Below are 17,548 nucleotides of genomic sequence, written 5' to 3'. Positions count from 1 at the left end.
TGCTATCAGACAGACAGATAAATGCCGATGATTTTATTAAATTTTTGGTAGATGCAATAATAATTATAAAGTGCCTATTGTTGCAGTACCATAATCCTGTATCACGGGATGCCAACCAATAAGAAATTGTCATGATTGCACGGCATCCAAAAAGAAACCGTGATTATTTTGAGATAAAGAGGGATATCATGTCGTAGAAAATGTACATGAGGCAACTAACGAATTTCAAGATCAAAAATTTAGGGCTATTGTTGTACATGAACTGTGACATTGGATGGTTTAAAATAAATAATGAGTCGTGTACTAGCATGGTTTGCGTATGGTGTTGTATCAATAACATTGGTTTAATAACAAATTTTCTATTTTATTTAAATATCAGTGAGCCTTGCACTCATGTTTCACAGTCAACGCAGCCGGCGTAGTGAAGTCATATGAATTAGAAATCATAATATATTCCCTTGGAATTTGTCAGGGGTTGGAATGGAGGAAAGGATCTTTCCTCCCAGGCACATACTTCAGTTTAGACCTTAAAGTACGTACTCGACACTAAACGTGACTGAAATCAGGTAATGTTTTCATGTTTTCATCATGTGAGAGCGCGGTGATACTCCTATCCAGAAGGGGGAGATAATGCACGCTAAAAGTTGTCAACCACTTGAGGGGAAACAGAAGAAGTAGAAGACTCATTCAACGTCTTCGTCTCATAACTGAGACGTGTCTCTTTTTGTGTAAAAACGCATCGATTTCTTCGCGTTAATTACAAGACAGGTGAAATGTCTTCTTGGGCAACATCATCTGGAGCTCTTCGGTTGTCGCAGGGCAGCCCAAATGGAAGGTAAGCCGAGCTTTAGCATTAGCAGCTAACATGCTAAGAAACTGCGGTGTTTTTGCGGTTCGCTAAATCATCATTTTCCACTCATGTATGTTCGTCGAGGTTCTCTTAATTCATAGTGTTTATAATAATTTCCCCTCGCGTTGTTTAGTGCTCAACAGCAGCGGTTACTTCGAAGATCAGCGCCTTACCCAGCCAGAGAGGCGAGGAGCGAAGAGCACAAAAAGGATGCCCTGAACAGGTACCACAAATTCACACACACTCAAAGCCTGGTATATTTAGTGGACAAAGCTAACGGGGGCGTTCAGTCGACCAAAACGTATGGGATAAAAAAAGCACTGCAAATAGAACCAAAATGCACGGTACATGACGTCACTCATACAATGGGACAAATAATGAATGTTGCATACAATCCACCAATCAAATGTCAAGGATCTATTTATGCGTCATACAAAGCAATATAGTTAAATATCGGACGTGCCTGTCTTGATAATTCTAGGTGATTTAACTTCTCAAGAAGGGTTTTATGTGTTCATCAGTAAATGAGAAAATGAGGTTGTACAACTGTTATAATTAACACCACCCTGCTTGGCAATATTCTCAATGCTAATCCTGGTCACAAAGGTACCATCTCAGAACTCTATAATATGGTCATCATGTGCCAATCCTGAACCTCTGATCTACGCACTTCCTGATAGCAGGAACTCTACAGAGATTGGATCTGAGATCTGGGAGTCAGTCATGGGGCAGGTTCACAGGTCATCTATATGTGCCCGACATGGGGTCTTGCAGTGTTCACTCTGTGAGCCACCTTACATCTTGCATTGGTCTAAGGGCAAACAATCTAACATTTGTTCTGATATCAGCCCAAATTGTGACAAATGTCACCCAGGACCAGTTAATCTCACTAATATCTTGGTCCCGTCTTGAGTCTTTTTTTTTTTTTTTTTTTTTTTTTACTCATTCTCAGCTATCACATCCACCGGCATTTGACCCTCACCCTAAATAGCACTATTTGGTGTGCTTCCTGTTGGTCGGTCACTCCCATCCCACGTCGCTGATCAGGTCGCATTTGTCACACTGTTAGTGAGGCGAGTTATTTGACGCACTAGAAGAGCCCTCACTCCTCTATCTCACACTCGCTGTATAAAATATGACCTATCTGTTATGTAATTTGAAAAAAAAATCAAACATTCCTTCGTGGCTCTGACAGAAAGTTTCTTAAGATCTGGCAACCCTTCCTTGAGTATGTTGGGTCATTCAGGCTGAATGCAGCCCCCAGCAGTTCAAATCCTGGCACCACCTCATTAACATTAACCTGCGCTTCCTGGCTGATCCCTCCCATCCTGTTTTTTGTTATTGTTGTCTTTTCCTGTCTCAGCAACTTATGCACATTAGATGTGTAGCACATTCACTGGAGGTTTTTATTTCCTTATTTTTTTTCTTTTATTATAATTGTTGTCATTATTGTTTGAGTCTTCCCACTGATTGATATTTTTGCCAGCACCTACTTCACATTTTTCATTGCTGTGTACATGTTTAAATTGGGGAGGGGGGGGGGGTGAGTTGTTTTATTTGTCTATATTCCATAAATAAAGCATACATTAAAAAAGGTAGTGCAGTGCAAACTTAGTAGATCAAGTGTTTTATAATTAATTGTTGAATGCATTGGAACAGCAATCAGAGAACTGCATCATTGCCAACATTAAGATGATCCTGTTTCTTTGCTTTTTGCAGTTATGAAGAACTAGAGCAAATGCAAAACTACAGTGGCACTGTAAAATACGAGGGACAAAAACAGCAAAATGGTGAGACTTTCTTACATTTACACTACCACGTGAGAAAGATTTACATAACATCTGTATAATAATGATAACATGCTTTAGTTTCCTTTGAAAATTCTTCTTTCTTAGTATGAAGCAAAAAAGCACCTCACACACACACACAAAATCCTCCAATTTTTTAATTTCTATGTTACACAAGAAAACTCAAGTAATAAAAGATGCATTAAAAAGAAAAATAACAAAGGCACTCTGCTATGGAGATATATGGCCTATAATTAAAAACACCTGGGCCTATGCATTGCAGCCATATTGGCCTTCATCAGGGCAAAAAAAAAAAAAATATGCACGTTTCAGAAAATGACCCTGGCACTACACCTCTTATCATCATATGAAAAGGCTTTAATGGAAGATTTGCAAAGATTGACATTTTGGATAATAATAAAAATGATGTAACAAATATGCTCTGAACATTTACCAGATCAACCCAATTGAATATCTGTTGGAGGCTTTGGATTAATGTGTTGGAGAGCACTTTGTGCTACCATCATCAAAACAACAGATGACTGAATATCTTAAGCAAGAATGGGATGAGATGTGCATAATCAATGCTAAAATGTATTGAAGCTGCTCGAGCAGCTCATTTTGGTTCAGGACATTACTAAGACAGGCCTCAATCTATACATTTTGGGCAAGGAACCAATTGGCTCTTAACTTGAAAAACTTAAGGGCCAGTCAGAATTTCAAGTAGACCCTAAGCAACTTTTTTTTTTTCCTTTTTTTAAGGTTTTTGTTTCCATTCTTCTTTCTAAAATATGTCTTCGACACTAAAAAGTAAATTATCACAATAAACATCTTTATACAAACACCAAAATGTTATTGGAAAACATGTTCTGTTGTAGTAGGTCTGACAGAGGTACTTGTTTGAATGTTAAAATTGTTACTTTTCCTGTAGACAATGTAGGCGGGTTACATTGTGTGTATGTGTAAGGCTGGAATAATAATGTTCTTTACACATGCCTCATGAAGAATATTTATCTCTAGTTTTATGAAGAAACAGCTGTTGTCTTTTCATCAAAGCAATTTTGTCCTATTTCCTGACATATTGCACCTGTTTTCTAATGGTATTATTCAAAATAACACTAAGTACTTACCTATAACTGAAGAAATAACACGAATAACAAAGCTAAAGTTCAGTGATGTGCTTATTATTTGTGTATTACCAGACTGCAAAGTTTAATCATTGGTTTAAAAAACCCAAACTACTTTTCACAGAAAAATACAATATTTTTCATATTTTAGATTACCCAAAGACTAGGATCATTCAGTTTGAACATCACAAACCTTCCCATCACTAACTGCATGGGTGTAAACAATATATTAAGCTATAAGAAAAATTTAATGTGTATATTTACTGTCGGCAGCACAGTGGCTTAGTAGTGAGCGCTGTTGCATGGGGGGGGGGGGGGGGGGGGGTCTTTGCAGTGCAGAAATATATTCACACAGGAAGGGTAATATTCAAGTTTTACTCTGTTGATAGGAGTCAACATCTGTGGAATAGACATCAAATTTTGTCATTTAACGTCTTCTATAGGGCAGCGCAGTCTCGTTTGGGGCGGGCACTAAAGGGATAAAATATGACACATGTGATGTAATTTCTCTACGTCCGGGGTACAAACCACAGCATTTTCAATGGGGTTTTGGGCAAATTACACGCAAACAAAGTGAAAATGTAAAGAAAAAGTGACAATGCAGTGGGAAAGTGGACTTGTGTTGTGGTTTGTTTATGATCCGGAGCACTTACCAACGCGACGTCTCCTACCTCCTTGCCTTTTCTTCTCCACCGGGAACCAAAAAAAAAAAAAACTTTTCGTGACTGCTTTGGTGATTGCAGCCGAAAACAAAACCGTACACCATTTATCCGTGTGAAGTTATGTTGTGTATATATTAAATGGAAGTCCCTGTAAGTGGTCAAATCTCGCAATATCACAGAGGGTTCCAATGAGACTGCGGTCTCCTATTTAATGCTATGGTTGCTGACTTTATTTGTTGGAGGCAGCAGTGGGAGTTTGTGTCAGCTGATTGTAGGGAGAAATTGCAAAAACAAAGTTCTTCCTTAAGAGGGACAACATGTTCTCTGTCTGATTGGTTGCCTGAAAAGTGCATGCTTTGACAACACAGTGCATTTCTGTAAAGTTCAGCAGGGATAGACATAGCACCCTCCTGTTTTAACTTTTCCTATCTTAAAAAAAATAGTGATAATATTTCTCTTTGACCATTCTGCTTGTAGCCAAACCTGAGAGCTCCAATCCATCAGAAAGACGCAAATCTCTGTATCAGAAGTTCTACAGACAAGTGCAAGAAGAGCGGAAGCCAGCTGATTGTGTGGTCCTCTCTACAGCTAACCAGTGCTTGTGAGTAATTTTATTATTTTTTTTTATATAAAGTTTACGGTAAAGGTCTCAAACATCTGCCAGCAGGCTGGTACTTCATTGCTCTGAGCATTACATCAGTGCGCCATACTGTTTGCTAAATATTTCTGGAACGATAAAACTTTAAAGTGACTGAGGAGTTGTTAAATTTATGTCCAGTGCCGTGGTGCAACTGCATCTGTTGTATACATCTGTGTGAGTCAGTGGAATGTCCTGGCCTACAGTGAGATAAAGCTGTCATCTTGAAGACATTTTTGACTTGTTAGATGAGAATAGTTCTTGTGGCAGCGTGTTGCCTAATGAGTCTTTGGTGATGTTGCAGCAGACGTACATTCTTGTGATTGCCTTTGTCTCTGTAACTATGTTTGTATGTATGTTGGCAAGATAGCTTAAGGCCCTGGGACATCTAGCATTTTTTTTTTTAACTGCTCTAAACGAGAATGGAGTGCATGCGGCTGCCAAGAGGAAAAACTGTCACACCCAGCAGATTTGTTTCTAATCCAGTTTTCAGTGATGAAAGTTTTCTGGGAATTCCCAGAAATCCAGGTATTTACTTTGTGGCGAACATTTCCTGGTTATCTTTGTTTTCCTGTCCCTCGTCGGATTTAGTCTGTGGGCTGATGTCATGATGTTCATATTTGTAAAATCATTTGGAAACATCTCTGTTGAGACGCCACAGTTAATATTAAGTCTGACGTTTTCACATCCTGACCCGAAACTGAAGAATAAATGTTATGTGCTGCAGCTCGTCGACACAGCAGCAAATGAGAGGCACAGATTTTCCAATGAAGATCGGTGGTCTGGCTCTGCCATGCTGAAACTACAGAACAAATAGATGAAATGTTGTTTTGCTGCAGGGAGACAATTTAAAGTTTATCAGGAATAAATTCAAATGGGGCTGGTTCAAACAAAAATGATGAAAACGGCGACCCAACTTTTTTTTTTATTATTATTATCGTATATACAGAAAAGCTAACACTTCCAGTAAGTCTTTGATTTTTATATCATGTTTCAAAATCTGTCTTTGGGAATAATTTACTACAGATTGCCTCCATGCAAACTCCAGCCTGCTAAATCTGCATTTCATTGTCCTTCTGCTACATGGGCATGAAGTATCCAACTGTAGAAAAATATGATAAACATTTAACATGCTCTGTTTTGCGTGACATATAAAGTGTCAGTATCTCAGAAATGCTCATGTCATCAATGGATGGAAAAATCTGCTATTGCGTTTCCCATTTATATAGCTGAAAAGAATCAGATTTAAACCCAAATCAGTATTCCGAATGACGAACAGTGATATTGTCAACTTTAATGAACAGTAGGGATGTGAATTGTACAACTACTCACGATTCAATTCGATTCCGATTCTTGGGGTGACGATTCCATTCAGAATCGATTTTCGATTCAAAGAGCTCTGAGAAATAGTTATATTACTTAAAAAATGTTTATGTTTAAGAAAATGCAGCTTTACAAGGTTAATCAAGTTATTCTAGATGTAAATTTACTTATCTGCTTTGCTCATTCAGAGTTGGCTGGCAGTTTAGCGAAGCGCTGGTCAGTAGTCAGCAGAGACCGCTGCTCCGCTCCTTTTAGCTCCGGGTCATGGCGTAGCATGTGGGCTTGTGGATTTGAAGTGTTTCCGAAGTACTTGACTTTCATTTTGCGGATTTTGCACACTGCATAAGTCATGTCAAGCTCCTTCTTACGCAGCAAATAATAAAATCCAAAATGCGCTCAAACATTTGCCTTCAGCAAATGAGCAAAAGAGTGCTGGCTGAATTAGCGGTTCGTCCGCCATGCTAAGCTTCTGCTCACGAATGTTTGAAGCACGCCGGACCCTCCCCTCGCAGGGACGCTGTAGTACGGAAGCCATTGCCTGACAAACGGTACATGCAGCGAGTAAGCAAGAAAATGTTTAAAAAAATGCTTTTTAAAAATCGATTCTTGGACATTTTGGATCGATTCAGAATCGTAATGAATGAGAATCGCGGATTCGGACGTGAATCGATTTTTTTCCGGCACCCCTAATGAAGAGTAAGTGCAGTTTTACTTGTTATCAATTTTTATTTTTGTTCATGTTAAGACACTATCAGTTGTTATAAAAGCACAAATTGCTTAAGTCAAATCTTTAGATAAATGTAGACATAGAACAGTAACAGTCCAATGCAAATATGTGGTTTTTTTTTATGGCATAGTAATAACACCGTATTCTGATCCATGTAGCAGACTGTATTAGAGCCCCACAAGCTTGCCAATATGGGAAAATATGGTTTTTATGACTAAAATGAGCAAAAAAATGGGACTGAGAAATAGTTCTCATTTACCATAATTTCCGGACTATAGAGCGCACCTGAATACTAGCAGCACCCACCAATTTAACAAAGAAAAAGAAAAAAATTGTACGTAAATAAGCTGCGGGTCTCCACATTGTAAAATGAGATATTTACACAGAAAGCTGCTGGACAGATTTTTTTTTTTTAACTTTTAATTACCATAAATGCTTTTTGTGTTACACATACATATTGATGCGTATGTTACCCAGCATGCGCACGGTGTCTCTGCTCCACATTGAGAACTGAGTAATTTTAGGTTTTTCTTGAGATTTCATAGCGTGCAGTCTGTGATAAATGAGACATTAATGATGCGTTGTTACTTTTTCAACTTGTTGCACCAAGACAGAGAACCGGTGGGGAAGGGTGGTGGTGGGGGGGGAGAAGGCTTCGCTCCGCTAACTGATCTGACGGAGCAGCTCTGGTGCAAAGTGCCGGAGAGGGAGTTTTCTTCAGCCACTACAAGAAATTAAAGTGTGATTAATCCACTAAAACAAACAGGTAAGACCTTACATTTTCACTGTTTGTAAATTTACACCATAAGAGGAGTGCAGCTTTCAGGAAATCAATTGACATATTTCGACTTGTGAAAAAGCCTGTAAAAATCCATAAATTAGCTGCTTCATTGTAAAAGCTGCAGTGTTCAAAGTGTGTGAAAAAGGTAGCGGCTTATAGTCCGGAAATTATGGTGTCTTATTAATTCCACCAAATTGTATGCCATATTTCTTCCAGACCCCCTACTCGCTGTGGCAGCCCAAAACGTCATGAATTTTTTTTTTTTTTTTCTCCCCCTCAGGGGCCACTTTCATCACTGAATTTTAATCACACATGGCAGGTACATTGGGCCTCTGAAGGGGAAGGAGTAGTAGTTTGATTTTGGTGAGGATTGGTAAACACTCGTGCTCAAATTTCAGACGCCATGCTAATATATAGGATAATGACTAACATTTTCTCCACGTGCCTGAAAATTTGAAATGTCTGTGTTGTTGCTTTACACTCTATATTGATTTAATTACCTTTTTGAAATTTTGAACATGATACAGAGGAGGATCCTCTGAAGACTGTAGCTTTCATGTAGGCACGCGTAGTGTAGTTGCAGGTTGCATTGAATGCAAAAGCATGAAACCAGTGTGTCTTGTCTATTCTATACCGCAAGACTGAATAATCCATCATTCACAGCGAAAGCCTTCAGTGTTTATAGTTGTAGTTTATGTGCAAAGCAGATCCTCAGCTTAGTTTTGTGAGCTGACAATTCAGTGAGTCAAAAGTACAGTGAAGTATCTTGGCAGTACTCTGATCAGTAACTGTCCAAAACCTGTGACATACCAGAAATCCACTTATAATGACCACACAGGGACACTGCTGTGGATACAGCATGATTAGAGGTTGTTGGGTGTGTACAGATTTTGCCCAATTCTAACATCATTTGCATTTGATTAAATCAAGATGGCCTTAAAATTATGTTATTCTTTTTAGGCTGTATTCAGTTGACTGATTTGGGGACAACTAATGGTAATTGCTTTGAATATGACAGGTTTAGGGCTTTGGCCAAGTTCTCAGTACTATGCATAATCATTGCTGACATGATTTCCTGTGATACACAACAAAAATACCTTGTTGTGGTCAACCATGGTAGACTTTGTTGAAAATGTGCTGCTTTTGATGACACACTTGCTAGTGCAATTATTAGTTTAATAATCACTTATGTTGTCTGAATGAACTGCTGGGACTTGTTTGTGGTAAGTGTGTTGCGTTTTACAGATGATCACTTTCTTTATTCTTTTATAATTACAACATTAATCAGTGCTGCATTTGTGACTTACAAGACAGAGGTTAAAATAACTCTTTAATATGTCTTTATATAAAGAAACAAAACATCATTCATTGGATTTGAAAAATATTCTACATATTTAGCTTTACCTCATTTTTTTTCAGCTCATTTAACTCAGACATACAACATGCACTGCATTGTAGGAATGCACTAAATGTAGGCAAATTCCAATTGTTCACAAACATTTTTGAATCATGCACTTGCTTACAAATTTAATCACTAGCTGCACATTCCATCTAGAAGCAACTCAACACACAGCAACAAAAACAGATTCCATTATGAAAGATAATGGAGAATAACAATAAATACTTTGCACTACATCATCAACTCTCATACCTTGGGAATGGTTCCATGCACATATAGTGTGCACACAAGTCCTGTTAAGATATATCGCTCCTGTCCTCTTTCCTTAACACATATAGTTGTAGAAAGATAGATGAAGGCAGATAGAATGTTCTCAAATACCCTACATCTGACCAATAGCTTGTCATTACAGTGTTGTAATTTCAGTACATGTCCAACCTGAAAATACAGATTTCTGTTCAAATGCATAAACGGGGAACATTAACATAACTAGACTGTCACATTTATTATTTGATATTCATCGTTTCGGGCACCAAAACATTCTCATATATTTTTTCTCCCAACATCACACAAGCAAATAAAAATAAGTGTGCAAACTGTCAAATGTCACAATAACAATAAACTGACTGAACTAACAGCTGTGAATGGACACAGTCTGTCTCGTGTAATTGTATCCTGTGATAATACAGTCATTATTAAATTTGTAGTCCCTTTGGATTTTTTTTTTTTTTTTTTTTTTTACAAACTAAATTAAGTTTATTTTGTGTTGAATTCTAGTTATTATAAAGTACCTTTTATTTCTGTGGTATATCACAAACATGCAGTGAATTTTAATGCCGATGTGGTATTTATTTTGGGGTGATTCTATGGAAAATATACACTCAGAGCGTGTAGAAACCCTGAAATAATACACAAGGTCCCAAATTCATGCTGCAATTGAAGGAAAATTGGAACTTAGAATTTCTGACGTGCAACTGATAAAGCCATAGTAACATTACTCTTAACAACTTATTTTGGAAAAAAAGTTAAAACGTTGTAATTGTAACAAACATTATTTTTGACAATGAACACAGCAGACCTGATTGCTTTCATACCTGGCCAGCAGATATCCAACAAAACTTTCATGGGAAAGTGAATGAATGTGACCAAATTTTATCCAGTAATTCTTAACACGATCTCTGGTGCTTTATTTTTTAGTATGTGTGTCAGGTTTTTTTTGTTGTTGTTGTTTGCCTTTTGATCCTCAAAGGACATGCTGGGGAACTCAGTTCCCTCAATATGTTATCACATGTCAAAATCCTTGCAAGGTGAATTTTGATCACATTCACAATATAAAATCCTTTATTTCCTTAATCCTTTATTTGAATACTAAGGAATAAAATTATAGTAATACTAAGGAAAATCTTTTAAAATGTAAAAAAAAAAAAATCCAAAGGGCCTGTAGCTTTAAATAGTCATATCTTTATAAAATTGTTTCTCAAATATAGGATACCACTTTAATGTACTTCAAAACTAAATAATATTTGGCTACAGTAGATTTTGCTTCTTGCTGAGAATGGTGCAAATTAGGCATGTGGAGATTAATCGACACTAATCAGTATATAGATACAAACGTGCGAGATGCGAGTGTATCATTCAGTGTGCATCGATTCAAGTGAAATCGTGATCGCATCGCTCGCTGGGTGCTTGCATCGATCCCCCTGAGGCACATTAAATGCACCATCCCTGCTTCGCGTGTTGTTTTGAACATGAACGGAAGCCTGAAAGCACATTTCTACCACTACAAACATGGAGGTTCGCGAGCAGTTGGAGATTTTTGGCGCACCTAACACATCTAAATCAGGCTTTTGGAGATACTTTACCTGTTTTAAAAAAAAGATGGCAAACTTTACAAGAGGCAGGTTGTTTGTAAAAAATGCTGCACTCAGATACTCCTCAAATTGTAAACCTTCAGCACAACTCTGGTGAGAAAAGTATCTCAAATTACTTTTTCTAAGGTGGTACTCTGTCAATGAGTGATTCACTTTAAGTCACTCATTAAGAGTGATGTTGTCTCACTGTTTACTGTTTAAGTTCTGACAGTGTGATGAAGCAGGTTCCAAATATGAGGAAACTGATTCCTGTTCCATAATGTTCAATCTGGTAAATTTACTGCTTATAAAGAGTAAAACAAATCCTCTGCCTTTAACAGAATCACAAGAAGAAGAAGAAGAATACCAGAAGAGTACCATACTGAATTGTAGCTTCTTATCTTCTATTTAAATTTTTGGTTGTGAAGAATTGAATCGCCATCAAATACATATCAAATCGAATCGGGAACAGGGGTGCATTGCATCGTTGGTAGTGTATCAAATTGTCGGTGATGACATTCATATGCCTAGTGCAAATGTATTACAGACTGCCTGATGTAAATGAGGACTTATAATTTGATATGGACAGCCCTTGGTCACCAGATAAATTGTTATTGTGACATATCAGTAAAATGCCAAACACGAGAGTGTTACTTTATTTATTCCTGCTTGATAATTCCAGTGTCCAGCTTTCAATGTTGGTGGTTTACACAATTTTTGCTTTTGAATGCTCATCTGCAGTGGTCAGAACACCATATACATGCAACATAATAGTTACACACAAAGGTTGCTGACTGCTTATGGAAATGTTACTTCAGGGGTTTTTCAAATCAATATTTTACCTTTGTTGTAGAATCTAAACAAATCTTACAATATTAAATAACTTACACAAATCTTAGTGACACTCAAGGAACTAGGCTGACATTCTTGGTGATGGCTAATTTAAATATATATCTTGACCATACACACAGAATTCATCACACAAATAGCATGCTGACTCACTTAGGATTTTGTTGATAAAGCACACAGTAGTTCAGTATATAAATCTCTGTTCTCATTTGGGTCGCTTAATATAGAAATGTCAAGTTAACAAAGTGTTTCTCTTCCTCTCAAAGGGATTACCCCAAATCGCTAGGCCAGTGCTTGCAGGAGCGCAGCCTGTCAGTGGAAATGTTCTACCTTCAGGCGGAGTCGGGCCTGACCCGGGCGCTGCAGGATATCAGATCAGCTGGCTCCCCATTTTGTATTCTTGTGGAGCAGAAAAACATAGCTCTCTCCTCCTGCACTGTTATCATATTCTCAGAGTCCCTAAAAAGTAAGTCCCTACCCCTTCCTCAGTCCTAGCCAGACCACCTATCTTCTAAACCTCCATCCCTTTTCTTTGACCATTAAATCAAATGTAGCTTTAATATTTACATAACAAACAAAAATCCATTCATTAAAAATAAAGCTCACATTTTTTTACAGACATAAATGCTCAAACATACTTAAGTCCATCAAACAACCAAATATTTATTCATTTTATAGCTATTGGTAACTAGGTGAGACTAAGTTCTACACTTTGACATTGCATACATCCATTAAGCTGAATGAAATTAGATCCTAAACTGAGACATACATGGGTTTGATTAGGTGGACACAAAGTTGAACATCTGTGCAATTCACGAAAAGAAACTGACAATATCTATCAAAGACAATAAAAAAATTAACACAGTACATGCACAATTTATTTACTGTCGATTGGGTGGGCACACATGTCTCAAACTGTTGGCTTTTAATAAAATTTTTCACCGCCAAACAGCTTGCATAATACAAGTCACACATCTGGGTTACATTATACTATATGTAATGGCTCTGATCCTACTCCAGTCATGTTTTTCAACACAACAAAACAGCTGTCCATTAATACACAAAGGGCTGATGAATTAAAGGAAACGCCTAAATAAGAGATTGTTTCATGAAAACTATAAATACACTATAATTAATCGTTTAACTATCATTCTTTGGAGTGGTCCACTTGTTTGGATCATTGCAAAACAAAAGTTTTTTTAAGATGAAGCATTGTCATTTTTTTATGGGAGCTGTCTCCAGGCTGATAGTAGCCCCACCTACACATAATATAGCTTTCATAGATGCAATATCTTAACTCAAATGAACACCTGTTCAAGATTGTGTACTGGCACATTGTAGAGTGCTGTTTCACTGCCATCATTCAAATATATTTATCCATCCAGCAGCCTTCCAGGGACTTCTGGGATCTGGTGGTGCCCCCTCAATGCAGACACTAATATGTTGTTTTTTTTCCTTTAATTTGTGACAAGCTTTTAAATCTTTAAAGGAAATGTCCACAAACATGCAACAGACACTGTACTGATTCATGCACACCTTTACACAACATTCTACAAATGTCCCTTCTCTTCTAATAAGTCATAACGTACACAAACAAAATAAATAAATGAATAAATAAAAATGTATACATATAAAACATTCAAATGGTATTTTTAACTCGGACTTTTTCTTTTTTTGTAATGCTATGATCAGTATGTTCGGCCTAAGAATAAATGAAAGGTGTCACAAACTTTTGAGAACACCAATGATTACACTGCTGTCTCTTTTGTATTTGTCTTATCACATTTCCTCCTTTTGGCCTTTCATCACCTTGACACCTAATAATCATCCCAATCTCCTCTCAGTACATCGCAACATGCCCAAAGATCAGGCCATGGACTTTGCTGTAGCAGAGTACAATCGCGCACTCGCCAAAGAGCGCCCACCAAGAGATCCTGCTGACATTGCAGCACAGGCATCGCAGCTGCTGGATGACTTTCTGGATCGAGAAAAGCTTGAGCGCCACACTGTTCCTTCTGACACCCGACAGCTCCTCTTCCTGTTGGCTGAGGGGGTGCATCTTTATCCCGAGGAGCTGGACACCGTCTCAGAGTATGTCCGTTCCCGTCTGGATCACGCACAAGGTGGGATGCTGATTAAATTACAGCATGTTGCAAAATTTGGACATGGATATACATACAGAAACGCTGACTTCAAACCAGAGAGTAACTGATGCTTTGCAGTATCAAAGATCCACAGACTTACAGGGAAAACAAAATAAATAAATAAAATAAACTTTTGAAGTACACTATTACTGAGAAATTTTGCATTGGCAAGTATCGCAGAGTGCAAATTTTCTGAGTTGTGATTTTTCTACGCTGTTTGATCTAGCAGTTAAAGTTGGTGTGATTCCCACTCTCAAAAAGTAAAGTCCCTTCGGCTGCTCCCTTGTTTGCACTCGGGGTCGCCACAGCAAATCCAAGGTGGATCTGCATGTTGAATTGGCACAAGTTTTACGCCGGATGCCCTTCCTGACGCAACTCCACATTACATGGAGAAATGTGGCAGGGGTGGGATTTGAACCCGGAACCTTCTGAACTGAAACCAAGCGCATTAACCACTTGGCCACCACCCCCTTAAGTTCAGGCTAAAATTATGCAAATTCACTACACTGGTGAGCACATATTTATTACATGCATCAATAAAAAGAAATTTGCTTGTGTGGCTAACATTAGTCACTCTATACAAAGATTGCAGATCTATCAACAGCAGGTACAACAAAATCACAGTATGACTTTGGGTCATTCCACAGCATGTCATGGAGGGGACGGTTTGAAAAATGTAACTGCTGTATCATTTGCAGTAATAAAGGTTAAGAATCTCTGCCTACTTGTAAGTGACAACAACCCCACCAACTGTGTGTGAAAGGCCTTTCAGGACGGTGTTTCAAAAATATAAGAATATTTTATAATTTGAGTGGCGTGTCATGGAGGGGACCAAGAAAATAAGTAATTATGAAATGCAGATTGTTAATTACATATTCCCATGAGATAATTTGCCACTGTGATGATTCACAATCAGGGAAGTCTCCGGGATACTGTGAGGAGATTATGGTCCTCAAGTGTAGCAGCACCAGTCCATGCTGCCAAGTCTGATCTTAAACTCTGCCTTTTTAGTTTGTACACTATTTTCCATGTCCTTAAAAAAAATTCTATGTACATTTTCACAACAGCTACCAACACTAAGGGCGAGAAGGGTAACGCCTTACCTCGGAGTTTAGGAAAACCGCCTCCCCTGCTTCCAACCCCACCTGGGCCCCCTCAACTTTTGTGTGCAACAGATGCTGCAGATGACCTGCTCGGACTAGAAGACTCCCTGCCTCAACCCAGTCCACTCTTACCATTGCCAGGTTAGACTGTAAACTGGTCTGTATCACTTGCTTAGTATGGTGTGACACAGAAGCTTCATTCCTCATGTTTATAACATGTAAGGAGTGTTTACATTATCGTTAACATGTCTGAGCCAGGAAATTGTAAAATGGGTTGTTTAGATGCCTAGACTCTCGTTGTATCTGAAGCACCAGCCATTGTTTCTCATATTTCAAATTTTAACTGAAAAAAGGAAGGAAGGAAAGACTTTATTTATTTATTTATTTTTTAGGTTCCCATCCCAAATCCAAACCCCCTCCACTGCTGTCCTTGCATCACACTCCTGTTTCTGTACTTGGGGCTGGGGGGCCACACGGGCTTCCTACTCCGCGGGGCCCCCTGTCGTCTCATTACCCGTATGGCGTCGCAGCTGCCCTTCGTGGGCCCTTACTTCAGCACCCTCCTCTGTACTTCGCTGGCCCCAGGGGCCCATATGGGTTTAGAGGAGCTCCTCCATCTCTGAAGAGTGCACGCCCCCCACTTCTTCCTTCCCCAGGTTGGTCATATATTTAAAACATTTGAAAAAAGAAAGATGAATTAAACTTTGGCATTCATAAAGATATCAGATGCAGTGATTTATTTCGTTATCTTTTATTTATTTCTTGAATGTTGGGTATAAAAAAAAGTTTCATTTGAACAACATTGTCTTCTTTTTTGTCTTTTTTATTTTTTCTTTCTCAGGTGGCCCTCTCTTACATCCTGGTGCCCCCAGATTCTAAGAAGAATCATTCATGTGTAGATTACAACTTTAAGCAATGTTTAGATCTACATGATAAACAAAATCCAACCAGACCCCATGTAGGGTCTCAATTTTTGGCTGTTTTATAAATAAATGATTAAAAAAAAAGTAGTTAAAAAGACAACGATGGGAATTTTTTTTAATATCACTAATGTTAATTAAAATGATACCGACTTGTTGAAAGACTGCATGGATAATCTTCATGACCTTTTTTTTTTATCTCAGTCGCACTATAACAGATATGACTTATGTTCAGCTTTGTTGTGAAGATGTGATGTGTTCTCGGTCTAAGATGTTCTCTGTTTTGTTGCTTGTTTAAAAAGGGTTTTGGCTAAAATTTTACTTTGTCACAGTGTTATTTTGATTCACTGGGAAGATGTTTTTGTGATGGTGTTTTTATTACTAATTTTCATACACTTCTTTTTTTAGGTAAATTTAATGTAAGATTATTATTTGATATACTAGAAGATACTTGGTAAAATGTATAAGTGTACATTAGGAAGACTGACTTTGTTAAAAAAAACAAAAAACTTGTCATCCAGTAATTACAAATAAAATGTTGAATTGAAGCACAGGGGATTGTTTTAAAGAATCTACAACAGTATCAACAAATTGATCTATACTGCAGACTAATTAGTTGGTTTTTCTAGCTCTACATATGATCTGATTTGATCAATGTAGAGCAAGGAACATATTTGCAAAATGGTTGAGTTGGGTCACAGAACTGTTAAGTTCTCAAGTGAACCTGATGTAGTCTGATTCATTTGTGTAAAATCTCAGTATAAACAAGTGTACAATTTTAACAGCACCTAATGTAAGGGGAAAAAAAAATGTACAAAAATGTTTGTATCCCTACTGTGACTTGGATATAATTCTTGTTTCATTGTTAAAATTTAAGTAGAGTTTGACACATTGAACTAATGGTCTCAGGAAAAACTACAGTCCATAACTTGATTTTTGTTAATTTTGTTGACAAACATTCAATTAACTATTTTGTGTAAAAGATGAAAATTACTGTTTTGAAGTTACCTGTAAATTTGTATTAAAAGGTGAGCACTGTTCAGTTTTGTACACTGTAATGCCTAAAAAGAACACTTTTTTTTTCAGTGGGCATGCTTGCTAATAGCACCGTTTAGCATTAGCCTTGCTTCGTACTGAGTTCAGATCACTGAACCTTTTCCGTCTGGGCTGAGTGTTTTAAAGGCATTCCTGTATAACTTTGGGATTTCTTCCAAGCTATAGTTATGGAGACAGCAACACATTTGTCATTTACTTTTGAGTTCTTCTGTGACATAAAGCAAGAACACTTCTGAAGAAAAAAAAAATGAGAAAGATCACTAACAAAATGTACTCAACTTAAAAAAAAAAAAAAACAGAAAACAGTCTGTAGCTGTCATTATACTAATTTAA

At 37.7% G+C, this 17,548-nt stretch overlaps 1 protein-coding gene and 1 long non-coding RNA gene across 2 annotated transcripts; one reads left to right on the top strand and one right to left on the bottom strand.

The window, feature by feature from the left end:
- Positions 1-670: 670 nt before the first annotated feature.
- On the top strand, positions 671-16,686 carry si:ch211-216l23.2 (uncharacterized protein LOC565061 homolog). Its single transcript, XM_034176975.1, has 9 exons — positions 671-835; positions 984-1,073; positions 2,570-2,640; positions 4,904-5,027; positions 12,259-12,458; positions 13,837-14,115; positions 15,204-15,380; positions 15,632-15,895; positions 16,081-16,686. The coding sequence occupies exons 1-9, from the start codon at positions 774-776 to the stop codon at positions 16,116-16,118; spliced, it is 1,305 nt and encodes a 434-aa protein (XP_034032866.1). The 5' UTR covers positions 671-773; the 3' UTR covers positions 16,119-16,686.
- Positions 964-12,027, bottom strand: LOC117516087. The gene is made up of 3 exons (XR_004562300.1): positions 12,015-12,027; positions 1,741-1,746; positions 964-1,093 (listed from the first exon to the last, which is right to left on the bottom strand). It is a non-coding gene; the product is annotated as an uncharacterized LOC117516087 (long non-coding RNA).
- Positions 16,687-17,548: the final 862 nt, after the last annotated feature.

The sequence above is a fragment of the Thalassophryne amazonica genome, chromosome 8 (assembly GCF_902500255.1).
Source record: "Thalassophryne amazonica chromosome 8, fThaAma1.1, whole genome shotgun sequence".
Classification (NCBI taxonomy): Eukaryota; Metazoa; Chordata; class Actinopteri; order Batrachoidiformes; family Batrachoididae; genus Thalassophryne; species Thalassophryne amazonica.
Note: the sequence above shows the minus strand (reverse complement) of the source record. Positions and strands in the feature narration are given on the sequence as shown.